This window comes from Lissotriton vulgaris, chromosome 3_1, assembly GCF_964263255.1.
Source record: "Lissotriton vulgaris chromosome 3_1, aLisVul1.2, whole genome shotgun sequence".
NCBI lineage: Eukaryota > Metazoa > Chordata > Amphibia > Caudata > Salamandridae > Lissotriton > Lissotriton vulgaris.
In genome coordinates, this window is record NC_141689.1 from 1,254,075,235 (window position 1) to 1,254,093,305 (window position 18,071).

Genomic DNA, 18,071 nt, shown 5'->3' on the forward strand with positions numbered 1-18,071 from the left:
TTGTAAGCACATTTGCAGGTAGACGGATCCCAGCAGTATCGCAGTACAAGTTAGCAATCAGTCCGAGTTACACTGGATATAGTTGAACTGCCGAGAAACAGGAGTTATGAAGGTTAATTTTTAAAACTTATTAAAATGTACTATGAAGAATAGAGACTAAGAAGGATCAGGGACCAAACAACCATCTAGAACCGGAGCGGGCAACTTCCACCAGCAGTCATTAAACAAGCAAAAACATAGTCAATGTAGCGGCACGAAGCAATATTTTAGGACAGATCATGACTAATCATACTGCGTGCCGATCGTTACCCCCCCCCGACCTAACCGCCCCACCGATCCAAAGAAAGAAGTAAGAAATTAGCAAAGATCAAAAAGGAAGAAAAAAAAAATAAGGCCCATAGAACTGAAGACAAACAGAAGCCCCTCCCCCCTCCCCCCACCCTACACGCATGCAGAGGCTACGGCCTACCCCCCCTGCAGTGTGCCTGTCGCCCAAAAGGAGTACCCGAAATACAGGCGAGAAAGAAATGGAAGAAAAAAGGAAGGAAAGGGAGTCGCATATGAACCGAGAGGAGGGCCAAATCTGTGTGCTCCCGGTCTCCCCAGCCACACATACATCCCCAACCCCATGAAAACAGTAGCCAAATAGCAAATAACAGTTACGAGTGCAAATGGGGAGAGTCATCACATATTGCGCGTCCGAATCAGTTACAAAAGCATTCCAACCCTATTCTCCGCCAGCCAGTAAATCACAACTACAAAGGAAACCACCTAGCCCTGGCCCGATCTTGGATGCCTCCCGAGACATACCCTCCGGGGAAAGCCAGCCCCACCTGAAACAAAGAGACAAAATGGCCACAAACGGGAGAGGAGAGGCACGTAAATACAAAATGGACGTCGCCAGTCACCATTAGTTCCGTCTTCCTCAATGAAGAGCGCCTCCAGGTTCACCCGATGGCACAAGGTCCACAGTGGGGAGAACGGAGTCCGCAAAGAGATAGCAGTCGAGGGGGCCAGTAGCTGCAGAGGCGGTGCCCGAGTCAATAGTGGTGGTAAAATAGACAAAGACTCATTCCTCGGAGGAGGGGGAAACATTGTAGCACAGTTAGGGCTGGCGGACGGCCGTCCGCAGGTGCCAGTACAGTCAAAAACAGTCCACTCCTCAATGTGAACATGTGGAAACACTGTAGCCCCTTCAATCACCGGCAAAGGCAAATCCAGACGTTGCTGGGAGCAGGCCCGCCGCGTCCGCCCCAGTACGAACACGATGTCATTAAGCTTCTCAGCCAATACACGGGAGCCATCTTCCAGCGCAGACCATAGATCACAAAGGGCAGCTAGGACGGCCCCATAGGACAGTACAGACTGCGGTCCCCCCATCTCAACATCACGGGAGGACTCATGCAGTCCGTCCCCCAGCTCATCAGTCAGGGTACTGCAGTCCCAGGGCAGGGGTGAGCGATCTTTCCCATTCTGTGAGCCATCGGGCATGTCCATCCCGCCGGAAAAGCAATGGGAAAGCTGGGGCGAGTGCGGCATGGGCGAGCTGCAATCTGAGCCACTGATGCTAGCAAGGCCAACTGCCATTAAACGACCTTTGCAGAGAGCCATCTCGTCTCCGGTACAGAGCTGGTGCGAATCCAGGAGTGGTCCGCCGATGTCGGACTAGATCAGTAATGGAGACTGCACGGCACACCTCCAGCGCATAACAAAGAAGATGCACGCACAGTCTGCCCCTTCCTCGCAAGTGTGCTGCAATCGCGTTGTGCGATAAACAATGTCAGAGCTACGCAATCCGGTCCATGTCCCCTTCAGGAGGCAACGCTTCCCAACCGCCGGCACCGCCTGGGCCAATCTGGCCGCTATCGATCCGAGTCCGGCGGCGCACGGCGGCTCAGGCACGGTTCCAGGGCCGCGGAGGCCGCCAGACGGCTTCGCAGATATCTCCAGTCACCGGGCAGGCAGAGACCTCGGGGGAACGCGAGCGATGTCAGCGCGTCTTCCCAGGCGTCCCGCTGCAAAAATACACCAGGATAGTGAGCAGGATTTCGGTGCGGGGCTCAAGGGCTGGCGGAGCCGGGAGCCTACGCTTCTGCTCCGGTCGCCATCTTGGCTCCTCCCCCCTGAATTCAGAGATTTGAAGCCAAGCATGTCTCCTCAACAGTATGCTTGTGTTGATAGCACGAGAAGCTGTGTCCGCTGCATCTAGGGCGCATTTTATGGAAGTGAAGGTGATGAGCTTCCCTTCCTGCATGAGGTCGTTAGCTTTAGTTTTATACTCCTCTGGCACATGTTGCATGAGTTTTTCCAACTCATCATAGTAGGCCCTGCCGTAGCGTGCGAACAGAGCCTGGGCATTGGCAATATGCCAATAATTGGCTGCTTGTGAGGCTACTTTCCTGTCAGAGGCATCAATAAGTTTGGACTCCTTATCAGGAGGAGGGGCGTTGCTTGTAATTTGAGAGTTCGCTCTCTTGCGTGCGTTAGATACAACAAAAGAGTTTAAAGGTAACTGACCTTTTATGTATACAGGGTCTGTAGGAGCGGGCTTGTATTTTTTATCCACCCTAGGTGTCAGTATCCTGGCTCTGACTGGGTCCTTATATACCTCGTTGGTATGTTTTAACATGCCCTTGAGCATGAGTAAAGTGTTAGTAGACCTTTTGGAGTGTGTAAATGTTTCTACAAGGGAATCCTCTTCTAGAGGGTCTGTATGTAGTTCCACCCCGTGATATTGGGCAGCCCTGTAGATAAGTTTGGAAAGCCAATGTTGTCATCAGGTGGGGAAGGTCTGGAGGGATACAGGTCAGGGTCATTAGGGTGGTCTGGATCCTTATCATAATCATCCCAGGGATCAGTGTTATGTGGTATGTCCGGATCTTGTGGGGTATGATGATAGTCATCCCCATCCCCAAAATCGTCATCCTACGAGTCAGGTGACATTGGAGGTGGTGAATATGATGGTGTAATGTGTAAATTGGGAATAGGAGGGGGAGAGGGAGGTGTGTAAGGGGGAGAAGGGTTAGTACCTATATCTCTTTCTTCAGAGGTATAGGGGCATCTCCTGGGAGGTCTAACGTCCGTTTTTTAGGAAGAGTAGCCAAAAGGGGTCCAGTTTTTGGATCAATACTAAGTCTTTTTTGTTTTGGACCCAAAGGTGTGTCTTCATACGGAAGTTCCTTGGAAGGAGTATCTCTTCCTTTAGGAGTGGATTTCAGCATCAACGATTTGGGCTCAATGTCTTTTGGTGCTGAGTGTTTGGAGTCGGAATTCTTAGTTTTCGCCGGTTTAGGGTGTGTAGTGTTTGGAGTGGCCTGTTTCTACTCTGAACTTTTCGGCACAGAGGGTGTCGGCTCAGAGCTTTTAGATGTGGAGTGCTTCGGCTACGAGGCTTTAGGCTTGAACAATTTCGGTTCTGAGTCTTATTTTGGAGGGTTTCGGCTCAGAGGTCTTTGGTGCCCAAGGTGTCTTTGGTGCTGACAGGGTAGTAAGTGGCACGTGTTTTTCCTTATGTTTCGGTGCCAAAGGTGTTGGTTCGTCACCCGAATGGGGCTGGCTCAAGCCCGAGCCAGAAGGCTTGTGTTTAGGTTTCATTGCCGGGCTGGAGGGCGGGGCATCTGAAACTTTTTCTCAGTGTCGACCGGAGCCCGAGGTTGATACCGGAGCCTTATCTTTTGGTTGAGTGGTTTGGGCATCTATACTTGCGGTACAATGACCCAGAGTGACGTTCAGGTCTTCCTCCATGTCGGAGTCGGCTTCGGACACGGAGACCAGTTCTTCTTCTTCTTCGGCTTCTGCGGCAGGATGTTCTAGGTATTCGCCGAAGATGTCCGGTACGGAGCCGCAGCCGCCTTGCATCTCGTGGCGTCGAACCAGACGATCACGGATGTCTTATCCGATACGAATGATTAACACACTTCGCAGTATATTTCTTTGTGTTCAAGGGATAAGCACAGGTTGCAGACCTCAGGCAAGTCGGTGCATGGAAACTTAGCACGACACCCGGGACAAAGCTTGAACGGAGTCCATTCCATCCACTGTTGGGGTGGTCGGCACAGGTAGGCCCGACGGCCTGCCTCAAAGTGTTTTTGATTGAAGGTTTTCACAGTGGACACAATACGCGTCAAATAGGAAACCGCAATCTAAAGACAATACCGTCAAGGGTAGAGCATTGCGTGTCGAAGGGTTTCGAAAACAATAACGAACCATAACGCAGCAATACACATCCGAACCCGATGGCGGAAAAAAAAAACTATTTGGGGATGAAGTCTATGCACATGCGCACTATTACCAAAAGGAGGAGTCACCTACCTCATGACTGCAAAGACCTCTTTGAACAAAAACAAAGTGCAACAATCCGGACCCAAATCCAGATGGCGATCCATGCTAAAGCATATGATCTACAGCTCATATGCCTCGAACATTTATTTCCTACTATTTTTGTTTTCTAAATGTGCTTCTTCTTGAAACCTAAAAACAGGCATGAATACCCTTTCCCTCCTAATATAGAAAAATATATGAATACCTGGCTTCCTGCCGTACCATCAGCAACCTTCCTCCTACTCCTCATCTGCCATATTTTCAAAGAGCTGACATGCTCTGTAGGAGAACAGCTGTCAGCAGGCCTGGAACTTTCTGTGAGCCATACATCTATCTAGAGCCCATTTATGGCATGAGAGGAAGCAGTTGCCTATCCCCCACCTCTCTCGAGTGGCAGACACATGAAATCAGCGTACAACATGGTGAACCAGCAACCTAGATTGTATTGCATCCCTCAGGTCTTTAGTGACCTGGCTGAGGAGGTGGATTCGAATCCAGTGGAGCAGAGGGTTCACAGCCTAGTTGTTCACTGGTTTCTTGTCATAACAGTTAATAACAGAGTTTAGAACCCTAAGTCCATGATAAGGGCTTCTTTTGGAAACCATACACAATACATATTCATTATTACATGATTTAAGAGGGTTTCTGTCTTCATTATTAGCAAACCGCTGCTACTTATTGGTTGAAAAAAGAGCCTTCAGAGTATTTCAAAAAGTAAAATTTTGTTCAACTCCAAGAAAGCTATAGCGGAACACAAGCTGACAACACTGCAGCAATCAGCATGGTCTCAGAACAGGGATTCATTACAAAGAAAAGTGAACCAGAGGCTACTCCAATGATTGTGCAACAATAAGGACGAGAATTTCAAAACCCCCAGTGCCTTGAGAGCCAAAAGGGAAAGGATGGAAGAAGCACATGGTATTGCTAAAAGGAGAAATTAAAAGCAAGGGCTATGTAAGGGTCAATAAGTGCCTACAAGTACACATCACTGGAGGAAGACTGGTACCTGTGCAAGTATTCAGTTGAATATACAGGGTAGGTTATCGGGTGCAACAGTAGTGTCCCACAAGTAGTATGATGTTAGTAGTTCAGTCTCTGGACAGCTTCTAAAGATCTCAACTAATATCCTCATGGTCCCGAGACAAAACACAATGACATCACAGAGATACAATGACAGAACACTGAATCAAAGCAAAAAAGGTCGACAGTTGGGCTCAAGACATCAAACCACAACAAAATGTGACGGACTATGAAAAGTGTAAAACTCTTAATCTCCTTGGGTTTTGCGATTGAAGGCCACAGTGCTTCCACAATTAAAAATCACACCAGGTGATCCTGATTAAAGATCTGATTGTGTCGACAGTGAATACGAATTGCTAGGCAAAGTATGTGTTTTCTTGCTTATGTCCGTTAAGATTTGATTACAGATCTAGCACCAAGCTTTTCAGCTTATTTGCAGGAAGGACACGTGGCAAAGAAGGACACGTGGCAAAGAATGTGGAATGAAAGGTACGTCTGTCTAGCAATTACACCAAAAGAATAGCCCAAAACGGGTGGAATATATGTAGGTATTTTAAACGGCACGAAGCACTGTCGGGAAGGAGCCAGTAGAAATGTACTACTTAATGTACATCGATTACTTTTACATTAGGAACACAAAAGAGTTATGAAATGGTAAATACAGCTCCTAGGACAAACAGCCTAGAGGCCTCGCCTATAAAATCTATAGGTTTTATCAGAGCTTTTCTGCCATGCAGTCCAACAATGCAGCTGTTGGGCAGCATGACTACTAAAAAAATTGAAATATGCGATAATGCAGAGCCACATTATATGGTAGGCAAGTGCATGCATTCAACACGCATGTGTGTGCCTACAAAATAACTGTAGTCTTTTTTTATTTTAGTTTTATTTACTATCTGAAATTAGCAGTTCAAACAATAATATCCCCGAAAGTGAAATCTGTTAGAACTAGTCCAAAACCAAAGGGTCCTTTGAAAATATGTAACATTTTCTTGTGCCCTGTCCCATCAACGCGCGGAATGAAGTAAAGGAGCCCCATACTCTGTTACACTGCAATGTGCATCACTCAGCACCAGGGACAGGAAATAACTTTAAAACTTAAGTCCGTTCAATGGCAATTCTTAGGCAAACTTTTAGCATGTCCCTAATATGCCTTTGAAGAGCGATCCAAGAGCTTAAAGGGCACAAAAAAGAAAAGAAGTAAGCTTTTCGAGATTGTAGAATAAGGTTTTTATAATAGAAGACAGTACAGAACGAAAATATTGTGTTGTAGCTGTACTACTCAAAACTTGACTTAGGACAGAGCATCCAGTGATAGTGCAGCGATTTCCTGAAGAATAGCATAGGGTCAGAGGGTGTCTAGAAAATAGCATTCAAGGGAGTGTAGGGTTTGAAGCAAAGATCTTAGAGGAAAAACATAGATCACTGGTAGAATAAATGGAGAAAGGCTATGCTAGATTTTTTTCAAATGAAGTAGCAGTACAAATGACATGCACTTCAGCAGAAAGGCATTTCTGTATTTGTGGATTATGATAGGAGATTGGAGGGAGAAGCAAGACAAATAATTTCAATTCAATGGCAGTGAGTACACATGAGTGCCTGCAGAAAATAGTGGTGGACAAGATATAATACAATTAATGTAACTCTTCCTGGTACAGGTAAGAGTAGAAATAATTGTTCAAGATATAAAAAGGACATTCAGGTGACCGTGAGACAATTAAAATGAGTTGCAGTTCTAGCTCTCAAACTTCTGGTATAAACAAAACAGCTTAATCTAAATTGTGACCTTCAATCCTCAAGTCACATTTACAGTAGTCACAACTTCACAGAATCCTTCCCTTGCCTCCCTGGTTTTCTGTGGGAGCATAAGGATGCTCAGAAGGCACTGTGATTAATACCACAGCTTCGGGAATGTGCTGCACAGCTGCTTGGTATCTGCTCAAGAGGGATGGCAGAGGATAGCAGCCTACTAACTGAACATCCACATCTAAAAAGTTAATACATTGTGCAAACATTTAATGGTAACGTGTTGCCTTTATGACAGAACCAATACTTGGCATTTAAAAGCTTGGATGGCTAGAGTTTAAGTTGGATAACAATTATCACAGCTTCCACTGCGATATCTGTACCGAGAACAACTGTAAGACTGCATTATTATATATACCAAAATATTTTAAGACTAAAAATGAGTAACTGAAACATATGAAATGGCCATTCCACATAACCGATTAGCAAAACCCACATCTGTTTCATACGTTAAGCCTTTTTACTGAAAAAAGGGCAAGGTAGATACCAATTAAGATCTGCAATTCCGGGTAGAACAGGTAAATATGCAGACTGAAAGAGACATCTGTCTTTACTCAAAAGTATGTCTTGTGTTAACCCCTTCTTAAAACCAGCCTTCGCACCTCTTAGAGTGAATCGAAATAGATATAAAGCATAAGTTGCTTACCCTTCAAGCCGTGCTTCAGGCAATGCTCCATCACCACAAAGAACTGCTGTAGCGGTGCGTAGTCAGAGTCCAGGGTCCGGCCCAGGTTCAACGCTGATTCAATCAGGCCTTTGATGCTCAGTTTGGCCATGTTCATCAGGTTCATTCGCTCATTCGCCATGAGGTAATTGGGATCTGAAACAAAAGGTAGGGGGCAGGTTAAGATACAGAGCGGCATAATTTATGTTAGAAGAATTAAGTCTCCTCCCTCCCGTCAATAAATTGGGTGATATGGACATGACCAGAAAAGAAGACAGGAGCTAAGCAAATAGGTTTCATTGTGAAACAAACAGGTCATGGATGGAGGGATGTAGGGCGGACCTTTCAAACTGTAGCTGCACATAGATTGAACGATATTGGGCTATTTATTTGTTGCAGTGACCATAAATATAACTAAGACATGCATCCAATCGCCAGCAAACAATCTCAAGCTAGGATAGGACGGATATATATATATATATATATATATATATATATATATATATATATATATATATATATATATATATATATATATATATATATATATATATATATATATATATATTTTTTTTTACACTGACGAAGCCTGCAAAGGCGAAGCGCGTCTGTTTGGGGTGAGGGGGGGTTTGGTATAATACATTTTTGAAACTGATAATGGTTCGCCATTGCTTCCACACTCCCTGGGGATCTTCCACATACAAGTCAAGCGTGGAAATTCTAGTTTCCTAAATGTTAGAAAACAGCATGATATGAAATGTGTCACTTCGTGCTATGGATGAGCACTCTCCATTTGGGTTCAGCCACCCCTCAGCGAGACAACAAGGCTGCTGCAGAAAAGAAGTACTTGACTGCTGCAGAGAAAAGGTAATAGACAAGACATGCAACACATGCTGTTTTGTCAAAAGCCTTCTAAAGTTAAGCCAATATGGCATCTTCTCTTTGTAAAGGGTACCAACTTTACGAATTACAAACTGCACCAATTTCAATGAGTGCTCCTACCGAAATATACACTTAAATGCCAGGGCATAGTTTGGCATTACTAAGGAAAATAATGATAGAAAGTTTTTGAAAGGTTTTTCAAATAAAAAAAAACTTCATGAGTCAGTAGTCTAGGCTATCATTCAACCTCTTAGACATCAGGGTTATGTCATGCTCATGTCAGGCAGTAAAATGAGATCTCTAATGGCATGTCTTGGAGTCATCATATTTGCCATGGACAACTAGAAGAAAAATGAAATACGGATTTCCGTAAAAAAAATGTTTAGCTCTTAAGTTAGAGTGGAACCCATATATGATACCTACGTCAACGTAAAAGATTGCTTTCAAAAGATTGTTTTCAAAGTATGTGCTAGAATCCGTGTCAAAGGAAAAAACTAAAAACATAGGGAACTTTAAGAATATGTATACTGCAACGACCAAAGAGATATTATATGGAAGACTACAGCTGTTAAAAGGCAAACTATAAACACAACTACAAAATACAATGTGGGGAAAGACCCTGTACGTGTTGGGGGCAAAAGACAAGAATGAATGATATGTATGTTCCAATGAACAAGGTACTTGCCTTGCTCATATGTTCTCCAGTGAGGGGACGTCGCTCCTTTCATATACAATAACAAGCAGTAAGTGGGCAAAGAAAAACAAAACACATTTTATTTAAAGGAACGTTCTCTGAACAGCATCTGCAAGTAAATGTTACGAGTGTATGAAATTTCAAAGCGCCTCTAGGAAATGAGAAAGTAAAGTCAGGCCCGCATTTTATTAACAGCAGCAAGCGTACATACAAGTTGACAGAAAGTTTAGTACAGCTCCGGGTGGCAGTCAGGAGAAAAGCAAGCTGTTACCTACCTTTAGCCGAGTGCTCCAAAGTCAACGTTCGCCTCCGAGGACTCTGGCACCCACAAAGAACCACACAGGTACGGGACTCAAACTAGCTAAGTTGTGAACATAAAGTACACTGTACGGAAACAGCCCCGGGTTTGCAATTAATTATTATTATTTTTTTAAGTTTCTTCCTTCACTCGTTGCTAGGAGTTTAAAATGGCAGCAGTAGATTCTAGAAGTATGTGACTAAGAGTTTCAGGGCTTCCTTTATATGAGCCACTCCACTCGAGCTGCACCCACAAAAAAGCGCCTGCAACTCAAGTGACCTGCAGCCCAATGAGATTGTCTGTAGATAATTAGAATGCCCTGAGCACAAAGAGTCCCAAAATACACAGCATTCATTCTCCCCTATATGAAAGGGCCACCACAAGCCCCCAAACAGAGGTCGCGCAGGTCATTTTTCATTTCACCTAATAGGTGGGTGAAGACCACACCATGACCATTAATTACCAACAGGCGTCATTATGCAACACAGCGCTCTTCCTTTAACAAAAAAAAACTACAAGGAAGCAACGAAAATATACAACCAAGGTAGTGAAAATATTAAAGTCCATTCCAGGTTTAGTCAGATGTCAGTCAACAACAAAATATTTAAATTATTAAACAGAAAAGATTAAAATAAAATACGGTCATCCTCCTAAGCTATAGGTAGGGATGGATGCTCTTCTACAAAACAGTAATTAATTTTAACATAATCAAAGTTTGTTGCAATAATGACCTCTTTTACAGCGAATCAATAATTATAATACAAAATTAGTATAATCTGCCTGCCAGGCTTTCTATTACCTGTCAGATTACTTTTATTAACGTTCATGAGTCCATTACTTATTCTCCGTGAGGTATTATGTTAAGGAGCAGTTCACACGAATAGCTACAGGGGGACACAATCGACCTGACGAAATCTGGGGTACTAAGAAATCAAGGAGCTGGATATGGCACAGAAGAAACCTGAGAGCAACCTATGGGGCCCTACCTTTTGAACAAGAGTGTGCCGGTAAACACAAGAAGAATCAACTCTCAAACAAAGCAAGAATTAACAAGGAACCAGATCTCAAATTCTGACTGCAAAAAAACAGTGGCACCCTTAGCCAAATTGTGGAACTCTTGATAAGGTTTTCATCAAAAAATTATTCTGTTGATGTTCAAGCACACAAAAAAACATAGATAAAAGCATATCTGAAAACACTGATTTTATGGAGTATTGATAAGAGTTGGTGTGACTAAATCCAGTGTCACAGCTCTCCCAATAACCAATGCTCTCGTTGTCAGTGTTATCAACCCTCACTATAAACCTCAAGGTCATCAACCCCATCATCAGGCACTTGCCATCTAAACCATAATGTTCCTCCATTGCCCACCTATCTTCAGGAATTTTTGTGGGGCAACCCCTTCTCCTCGTACATCACCCTCAACCTTCTTGTCCTGTAGTAGGTCATGTTCCATTGCCTCAATCTCTCATTATGGTTCATAAATGCCATTTTTGACATCAGATACAGGCCATTGGTTTTGGCATTGCTAAAAAGAAACTTAAATGATAACACCTGCCAGGACAGAGCAGACAACTTAGAACACATTTCCATGTCTTCTCCCAAAGGCAGGACCTATGAAAAACGAAGCCTTTCCTTTCAAACCTGAAATCCCCTAATTTGATGACTTACGTTTTGTCTGAAAGGATAAACGGTGCTAAATATTTGGGTAGAAAATCTGAAATGGGTATTTCACCTGGCACAGATTGTTACTGCCCATGTCTACAGGGATTTTAAAAGAGTGGTTTTGGTCTATGCTCAATTCACTGGGCAAGAAGGACATTTTTTTATCCAGTGATAATTAAAGGCAATATCAAATAACTTTTTCCTTACAACTTGTGATAAAGATATCTGTTATTTAGTGGCAGGCTATGTCAAGGGCACTTATAGGCAGAACGCAATAAAAAAATAACATCTAATACATGATAAGTAATTTTTGTTTTTAAGGTCTGGTAATGACCAACTGGTGAATGAATTGAGGAAAACGACTTTTGTACCTGTGGAAAAATTCTACTAGCCAATGCAGACAATATTCCAAAATGAATAAGTGAGATTGAGGTTTTTTTGTTTTAAAATGTGCTATTTCGCATTTGAAAAGAATATGAAAATAATGGAGTACTGCATAGCATCCTACAATTTTTTTTTTAAAGGAAAAGCAAGAGCTGTTCAAATTTTGCAGCTGAGAAAATGAAGGGAACTGTAGTCTGTACAATCTTTAACATTATGTGGTGAAGCTATGCATGTGTGTACGAAATACGTAAAGAGGATGTTTCTAAGAAACAGGTATACCAACAAGGGGGCGTAAACTTTTGGTAATCTGTTGAAAAGTTGCCATAACAAAAACAATGACGTACAATGCGGTCACTCAAAGAGTAAACAAAACAGCAAAACACCTTGCTTTAATTAATAGTCCGTCACAAACTGAGTTTTCCCGCACACTCCCACTCACACCATCAATAGACCGGTGTTTATAAAGTGACTGAATTCTTCCCGCCGAGGAGAAACTAGGCCATTTGCACCCCGAGTCATTTAAACCTTTTGAGATACTTTGGAGGCAGCTTCTTATGTTGATGTGTACACTGGAGTAGTTTAGACAGTTTTTTTGGGGGGCGAGGTAAACAAATATTGAAGTCACTCCCAATATCATGCTTCCTGTTTCAAAACACGCTGCAATCTGCAGATCCATTTACTGATCTCCTGTCATGACCTCAAACAATGCATACATAAATAAACATATAACCATCTATATTTTGTAATCGCCTATTATGGCCAAGCAATGAAGTCACTTTCTTAATAAGTAGTGATGCCACAAGACTAATAATAACATGAGCAGGTCTGTAGCCTGATATTGTAGGGCTCCCACTTCCGTAACTCTCCCATGTAGTATAACATATATTGGTTTCGTAAAGCAAAGTTCATCCAGATATAAAGGGATGGACTTTCACAGCGTAAACATGGATCTACTATTACTTGAAAATATAACCTAAATGAAGACTAGCCAAAATAGCATCAAATAGATATAGCTTGTTTCTGTGTAACATTCTGCACCTTAGAAAGAAGAAAGGTTGGAGTGTTATGTAAAGAGCACCGCTGATTGAGGGTCTCCCACAATTACACATGCGGATATTAAAACGTGGTGTTTGGCAAATCCAAACTAATAATGAATAATCCTCAAGTATACTATGAACGAGCACCACACACACACTTGTTTAGAATTAGGGATATTTGCGTTAAAGTTTAAAAAATCCACATTTACACACTCCTCACATGTTCAGAGATTGTTTTTATATAAAAAAAAAGATAATCAATACAATACGTCATATGAAATTGGGTTAAAAGAATAAAAAGACTAAAACAGGAGAGGGTGAGAGGCAGACGCGAAGGTAGCTGTAAGACTCGGGATCTCTCAGGCATTCATTCTTCTTAGGGCTGTCCTGCTGCGGATGTATTTGACAACAAAGTACCTTATGTGGGCCTTGACAAGATGGACGTGTGTGCATGGATGAAGCTGGTTAGGCCATGTGCAGCTCCCTCTGGGTATCCAGAATGTCATACTGATCCGGCCTTTCTCCTCCTTGGCGCTCTTAGTTTATAGCCACGGGCTGTGACAAGCAATGAGGAGGACACACAGTGAAGTGCCTTGCAATGGAGCTCAAGCCACTGATGCACTGGTTTGGGGAGCGCAGTGTGAGGTGAAGGGGTGCCGGAACAGCAACTTCAATCCAAACCAGCTGTGCCCACTGAATGTTGTTGGTAGCAGAACACAGAAGATCCTAGGCTGGACACTGCAAAGCTGATTTCCCAGGCTGGGAGTTGAAGCGGGGGTGAGGTGACCTTGGAGGAGTGACGTCCTAAAATATTGCGACTGAGGGTTGATACATAGGAGACGAATGGCTACTCCAGCTGGTCACTGATTAAACGGCTGACATAAGCTGAGCCGGACTACCATTCCTCCAATGATATTCAATATCTAGTCCTGGAAAGAAACTGACGAGGCCTGGAAAGGAGGACTATTTTACCTTTTACTCACAGAGTTCTGGATGCAAGGCTTGTTCATAAGATCATCCTAGTCCTGGAAAGAAACTGACGAGCCCTGGAAAGGAGGACTGTTTTACCCTTTACTCACAGAGTTCTGGATGCAAGGCTTGATCATAAGATCATCCTAGTATGGCAAGTCTCGCCATATAAGAGAAAGGCTTTCCTATGTTCGCTCTACAGAAAGAGTAACACCTCCGACAAGAAAACTGTGGGACTGGGATCAAAGCTTGAGGGTTTGGAGGAGTGGATGGTTCAAGCCAAAAGCTTCTTGCTTCACCTGAGAAAACAGGCAAAGATGTGAAATCCAAGGAGGCTCACTTGCTGGTACCCAAGATCATCAGGATGACTATAGGAAATGCGTCTTCGTCAATACTGTCTTTGACGTAAAAACTGGAACGACTGAAAAACCAACACACTTCATTGTTCATTCGTATTTCTGGGTTTGCATCAGAAAATGTGGAAAAAATCTTGGATTTGATGTGGGCTACGTTTTTAATAAAACAGTTAACCCTGATGAAAATAGCCCTGCTGTGAGATCGAGCAGGGCTTTATGTCTCAAAGGGGACAGTACATTGGTAATGGACTTATAACTGAGTTACTAGAGAAATCCTAGCACTAGTGTATTTGGAGACAAGCATAGGTTAAACGAGGCAAGGAACATTGACTGGAAGTACTCCTTGATTTTGTCTTGAGACTTTCAGATGGAGTAACAGTTTGCTCCAAGCAAGTAAGTCACTGGTGGGCCTGGTAGTCTCGGACTCCATCAGCTTTGTGGTCATGTTGAGGATTTAATATGGTGAAAAATACTTTTTTTCCCCTCACCTGTTGCTGCAGCCATGGACGTTTCTGGGGACTGGGTAGAAGAGACCAGATTGTGTTGATTATGTTTAGTGTTGAATTCAAAGGCTTTTTTTCAGGTCATTACGGAGTATTCCCTTAAGTCATTTTCTTATCCAGCGGTTTCTTAAAGAAAGGTTGTTCATACACTGGTGTCAAAAGGGTCCTTTTTGGAACCAAGTCAGTCATTTATAATTCTGATAAAACATATTCCTATAATAACTGGTAAGCAAAATAATGCACACCCACGAGATCCTAATAGCAATGGTGAGAACACACTGCATACAAGTGTAAATGCATCTCCTGACCAAAATATAAGACATCAGGGCTATGTCACATGGGAGGGAGGGGGGCACGTGCTGATACGTTAAATAAAAGGAGCTCTTACACTTGGTAGTGAAATGTGTCAGAGGAGGAGACCTCTTTCTCTCACACACCTGAGATTAAAGTTCGCAGTACTGAGCTTGGCAACTGACCGCTCCTACTGCCGCTAAAGCAAATGCAATTCAATTCAATTCAATGGCCTAATTTGGTCAAACAGATCCATTAAGGGAACACAATGGTCAAGAAGTGGAACTGGTTTCAGAGAACCGTTGCCTACATGAGACTAGTGTTGTGTAGGTGGTCCCCAGGTGGTGGATTCCTCTAGAGATGCTGGGTGTTACCTGCATGAGCAACCCAGTCTGGTTACTGTTTCGGGCAGGCTCCTGGGGACTGCCTGAACAGAATTGGTGTGGACCAGAGGACAGACTAAAGAAAAGATTGTTGCACAATCTTCAATCATTTCTTTAACAGTACAACAGGTTGATGAGCTGGGCTTGCTGTTTTGGTTTTACTTCCTTATTTTTTCTTCTAACACAATATGACTACGAGGGCCGGCTATTCAAATGCCACTAAAGCACACGAATCAGACTATTCAGTCCACCACACTTTGGGTACAATTACACACCAGGATCTTTAAAGCGGCAAACCCAATAGGTAAAGCTAATTCGAAAGTGCAAGTCAGTTTAAAAGTGCAAACACCTAAAAGATGTGGGTGTGACACGCACCTTTAGTCTCGCCACGTATTTGCTCCATCAACTCTGTCAAATCCTCCCAAGAGTCTTTGCAAAGAGCAAAAAGAAAGAGGAAAACATGAGAAAATGGCATGCAAACAAGGATTCAAAGAGAAAAGCAGAACAAAGAAAGAAAGTATTAAGGGGTGATGTAGCACTGGCAAGCTTTGCCAACACTAGGACAAATGAATGAAGCGAAGCTAGGATTTAATCCAACATAAAACAAAACATAACATGGCTTTGCCAAGGAGGAGATCCAGGAAGCTGTTATGGTCTGCAATGCATGTTGAAGATGTGTTTACCACAGAGTGGTAAGGGTTTTGTGAAACGATGAGGGTGATTGTTAAAAATGCGCAAGCAAAAACATTAGCTCGTGCTAATCAAACAGAACACAAAGCATGCCTTGAGCAAACATCAGGAACCTACTATTTGTTCCAGTCCAGTGTGCGTGACCATCTCATCACGTAACCACAGGCCTCCAAATCACTATAATAGAGTCGACGTGCTCCTCACTAGTATACACAACCCACAATTAAAAGAAGCCTGGATAAAAGGTGGCAGTTATCCACGAAAAGCTGTCAGCGGAACGAAAAATATTTTTTCGCCTTTCTGGCTGAGGCTGGAACCTATAGCACCTCCGGTATTAAGAGCACACTGCAACAAATAAGCAACGCGAAGATACCACAGCAGTTTTCCGAGACTCACTGCAAGTAACACAAAATGCAGTCTTCTTACAGCAGGGACCCAGGACAACTGAGAGCCGCTGGGATGCTGACCCCATGGAGACCCGCAATGCATCAGGAGGTTCCGCGAGGGTGCGGCAGTAGTTTAATACAATAGTCTCCCTGAGACTAGCGTCCTAAACCTTGGGGTTTGTCCTTTTGTGTCAATCAGGTACACTGGAGGAAGTGCCAGCTGTCACCTTACTAACTCAGCGGTCACAAAAGCACAAAAAAGTGAAGACCCCACTCCCTTGTTTGCACACGGCTTCACTGCTAGTGTGGCTTGTGTGCGCCACCGCTGCCTTTGAGAAGCAGTAACAAAAGGCCCGAACTGTTCTCCTAAATGACCTCTCCGCTCTACTGGTACCGCCGAGGAGTTACTGACTGACAGACAGACAGCCCATGCACTCAAAGAGCAATGGAAGGAGAAAGTGCTGCAAGGCCTATGCAGCCCCTCAGCAAATGGAGAGCGGAAAGCACTCCTCGCTACGCTATGGGTCAGAGGGCAAATGGAGCCTGAGAAGTGATGAACTAGCATTGGAAAAGCCAAAAGGTGTCACCTATGCAAGAGCTTTTGGCTTTGCCAATGTGTTTGAGCCATGCTATAAACCAGTGTAGCTGTTGTTCAGCATAGCTAACAGTTTGAGGCATAGAGGAGAGTGGTGTGGAGTGTCGTATAGTGGAATGGCGAAGAGTAGAGTGCCATAGGGTGGAGTGGCATATAGTGTTGTGTATTGGAGGGGCATAGAGTGGAATGGCGACGAGTGGAGTAGAGTGTCATAGCGAAGAGTGACATAGAGTCGGTTGGCATAGAGTAAAGTGGACTGGTGTAGACTGCATTGGCATAGAATGATGCAGAGTATAGTGGGGTGTAGTGGCATAGAGTGCAGTGGTGCACAGTGGAGCCATGCAGTGGAGGGACGTAGCATAAAGCTGGGCATAGTACAGTAATGCAGAGTAGAGTGGCACAGAGTGGTGCAGCGTGGAGTAGAGTGGTGCAGAGTACAGTGCCGTAGAGTGGAGTGATGCAGAGTGCAGTAGTGCCCACAAGAGTGGCATAGAGTTCAGTGTTGCAGAGCAAAGTGTTGTACATTACAGTGGTGTAGAGAGCAGTAGAGTGGTGTAGAGAACAGTCACAAACTACAATGGTGCAGAGTAGAATAAAGCAGCACAGAGTGCATAGAGTGAGGTGGCATACAGTAGAGTGTTTCAGAGTAGACTGCAATGGCGTAGAGTGAAGCAGTTTAGCGTGCAGTGGTTTAGAGTGCAGTGGCATAGAGTAGATTGTTTCAGAGTAGAGTGAAGTGGCGTAGAGTGGACTGGTGCAGTGTAGAGTACATTGGAGTAGAGTGGCGTACATCAATGGCAGAAAGTGGTGCAGTGGTGCAGAGTAGATTGGCATAGACTGCAGGGGCACAGAGTGGAGTGGTGTAGAGTGCATTAGCATAGTATTTTGGCCTACAGTGCAGTGGCGCAGAGTACAATGCAGTGGCTTACAGTGGAGTGGATGGGGGTAGAGTGGAGTGGGGTGGGGTGGGTAGAGTGGGGTGGGGTAGGGTGGGGTAGAGTGGAGTGGGGTAGAGTGGGGTGAAGTGGGGTAGAGTGCATTGGCATAACTTGTTGCATAGTATAGTGGCATAGAGTGCAGTGGCATACAATTCAGAGGCGTACAATGCAGCGTTGCAGAATTAAGGAG

At 43.9% G+C, this 18,071-nt stretch overlaps 1 protein-coding gene across 8 annotated transcripts in view; it reads right to left on the bottom strand.

Moving 5' to 3' along the window:
• The window catches only part of RUFY3 (RUN and FYVE domain containing 3), a 420,608-nt gene that overhangs the window by 242,364 nt on the left and 160,173 nt on the right, over positions 1 to 18,071 (bottom strand). For 4 of the 8 annotated variants that reach the window (XR_015309343.1, XM_086961767.1, XM_086961772.1 and 1 more), the window contains exon 2: positions 7,793 to 7,966. Coding sequence is in view for 7 of the 8 variants with exons in the window: in XM_086961767.1 (XP_086817893.1) it covers positions 7,793 to 7,966 (174 nt within the window). In the remaining variant the exon portion in view is untranslated. Of the gene's footprint in view, positions 1 to 7,792; positions 7,967 to 9,377; positions 9,414 to 15,647; positions 15,702 to 18,071 lie in introns of all 8 variants that reach the window. The other 4 variants (XM_086961769.1, XM_086961768.1, XM_086961771.1 and 1 more) reach the window with 3 other exon arrangements.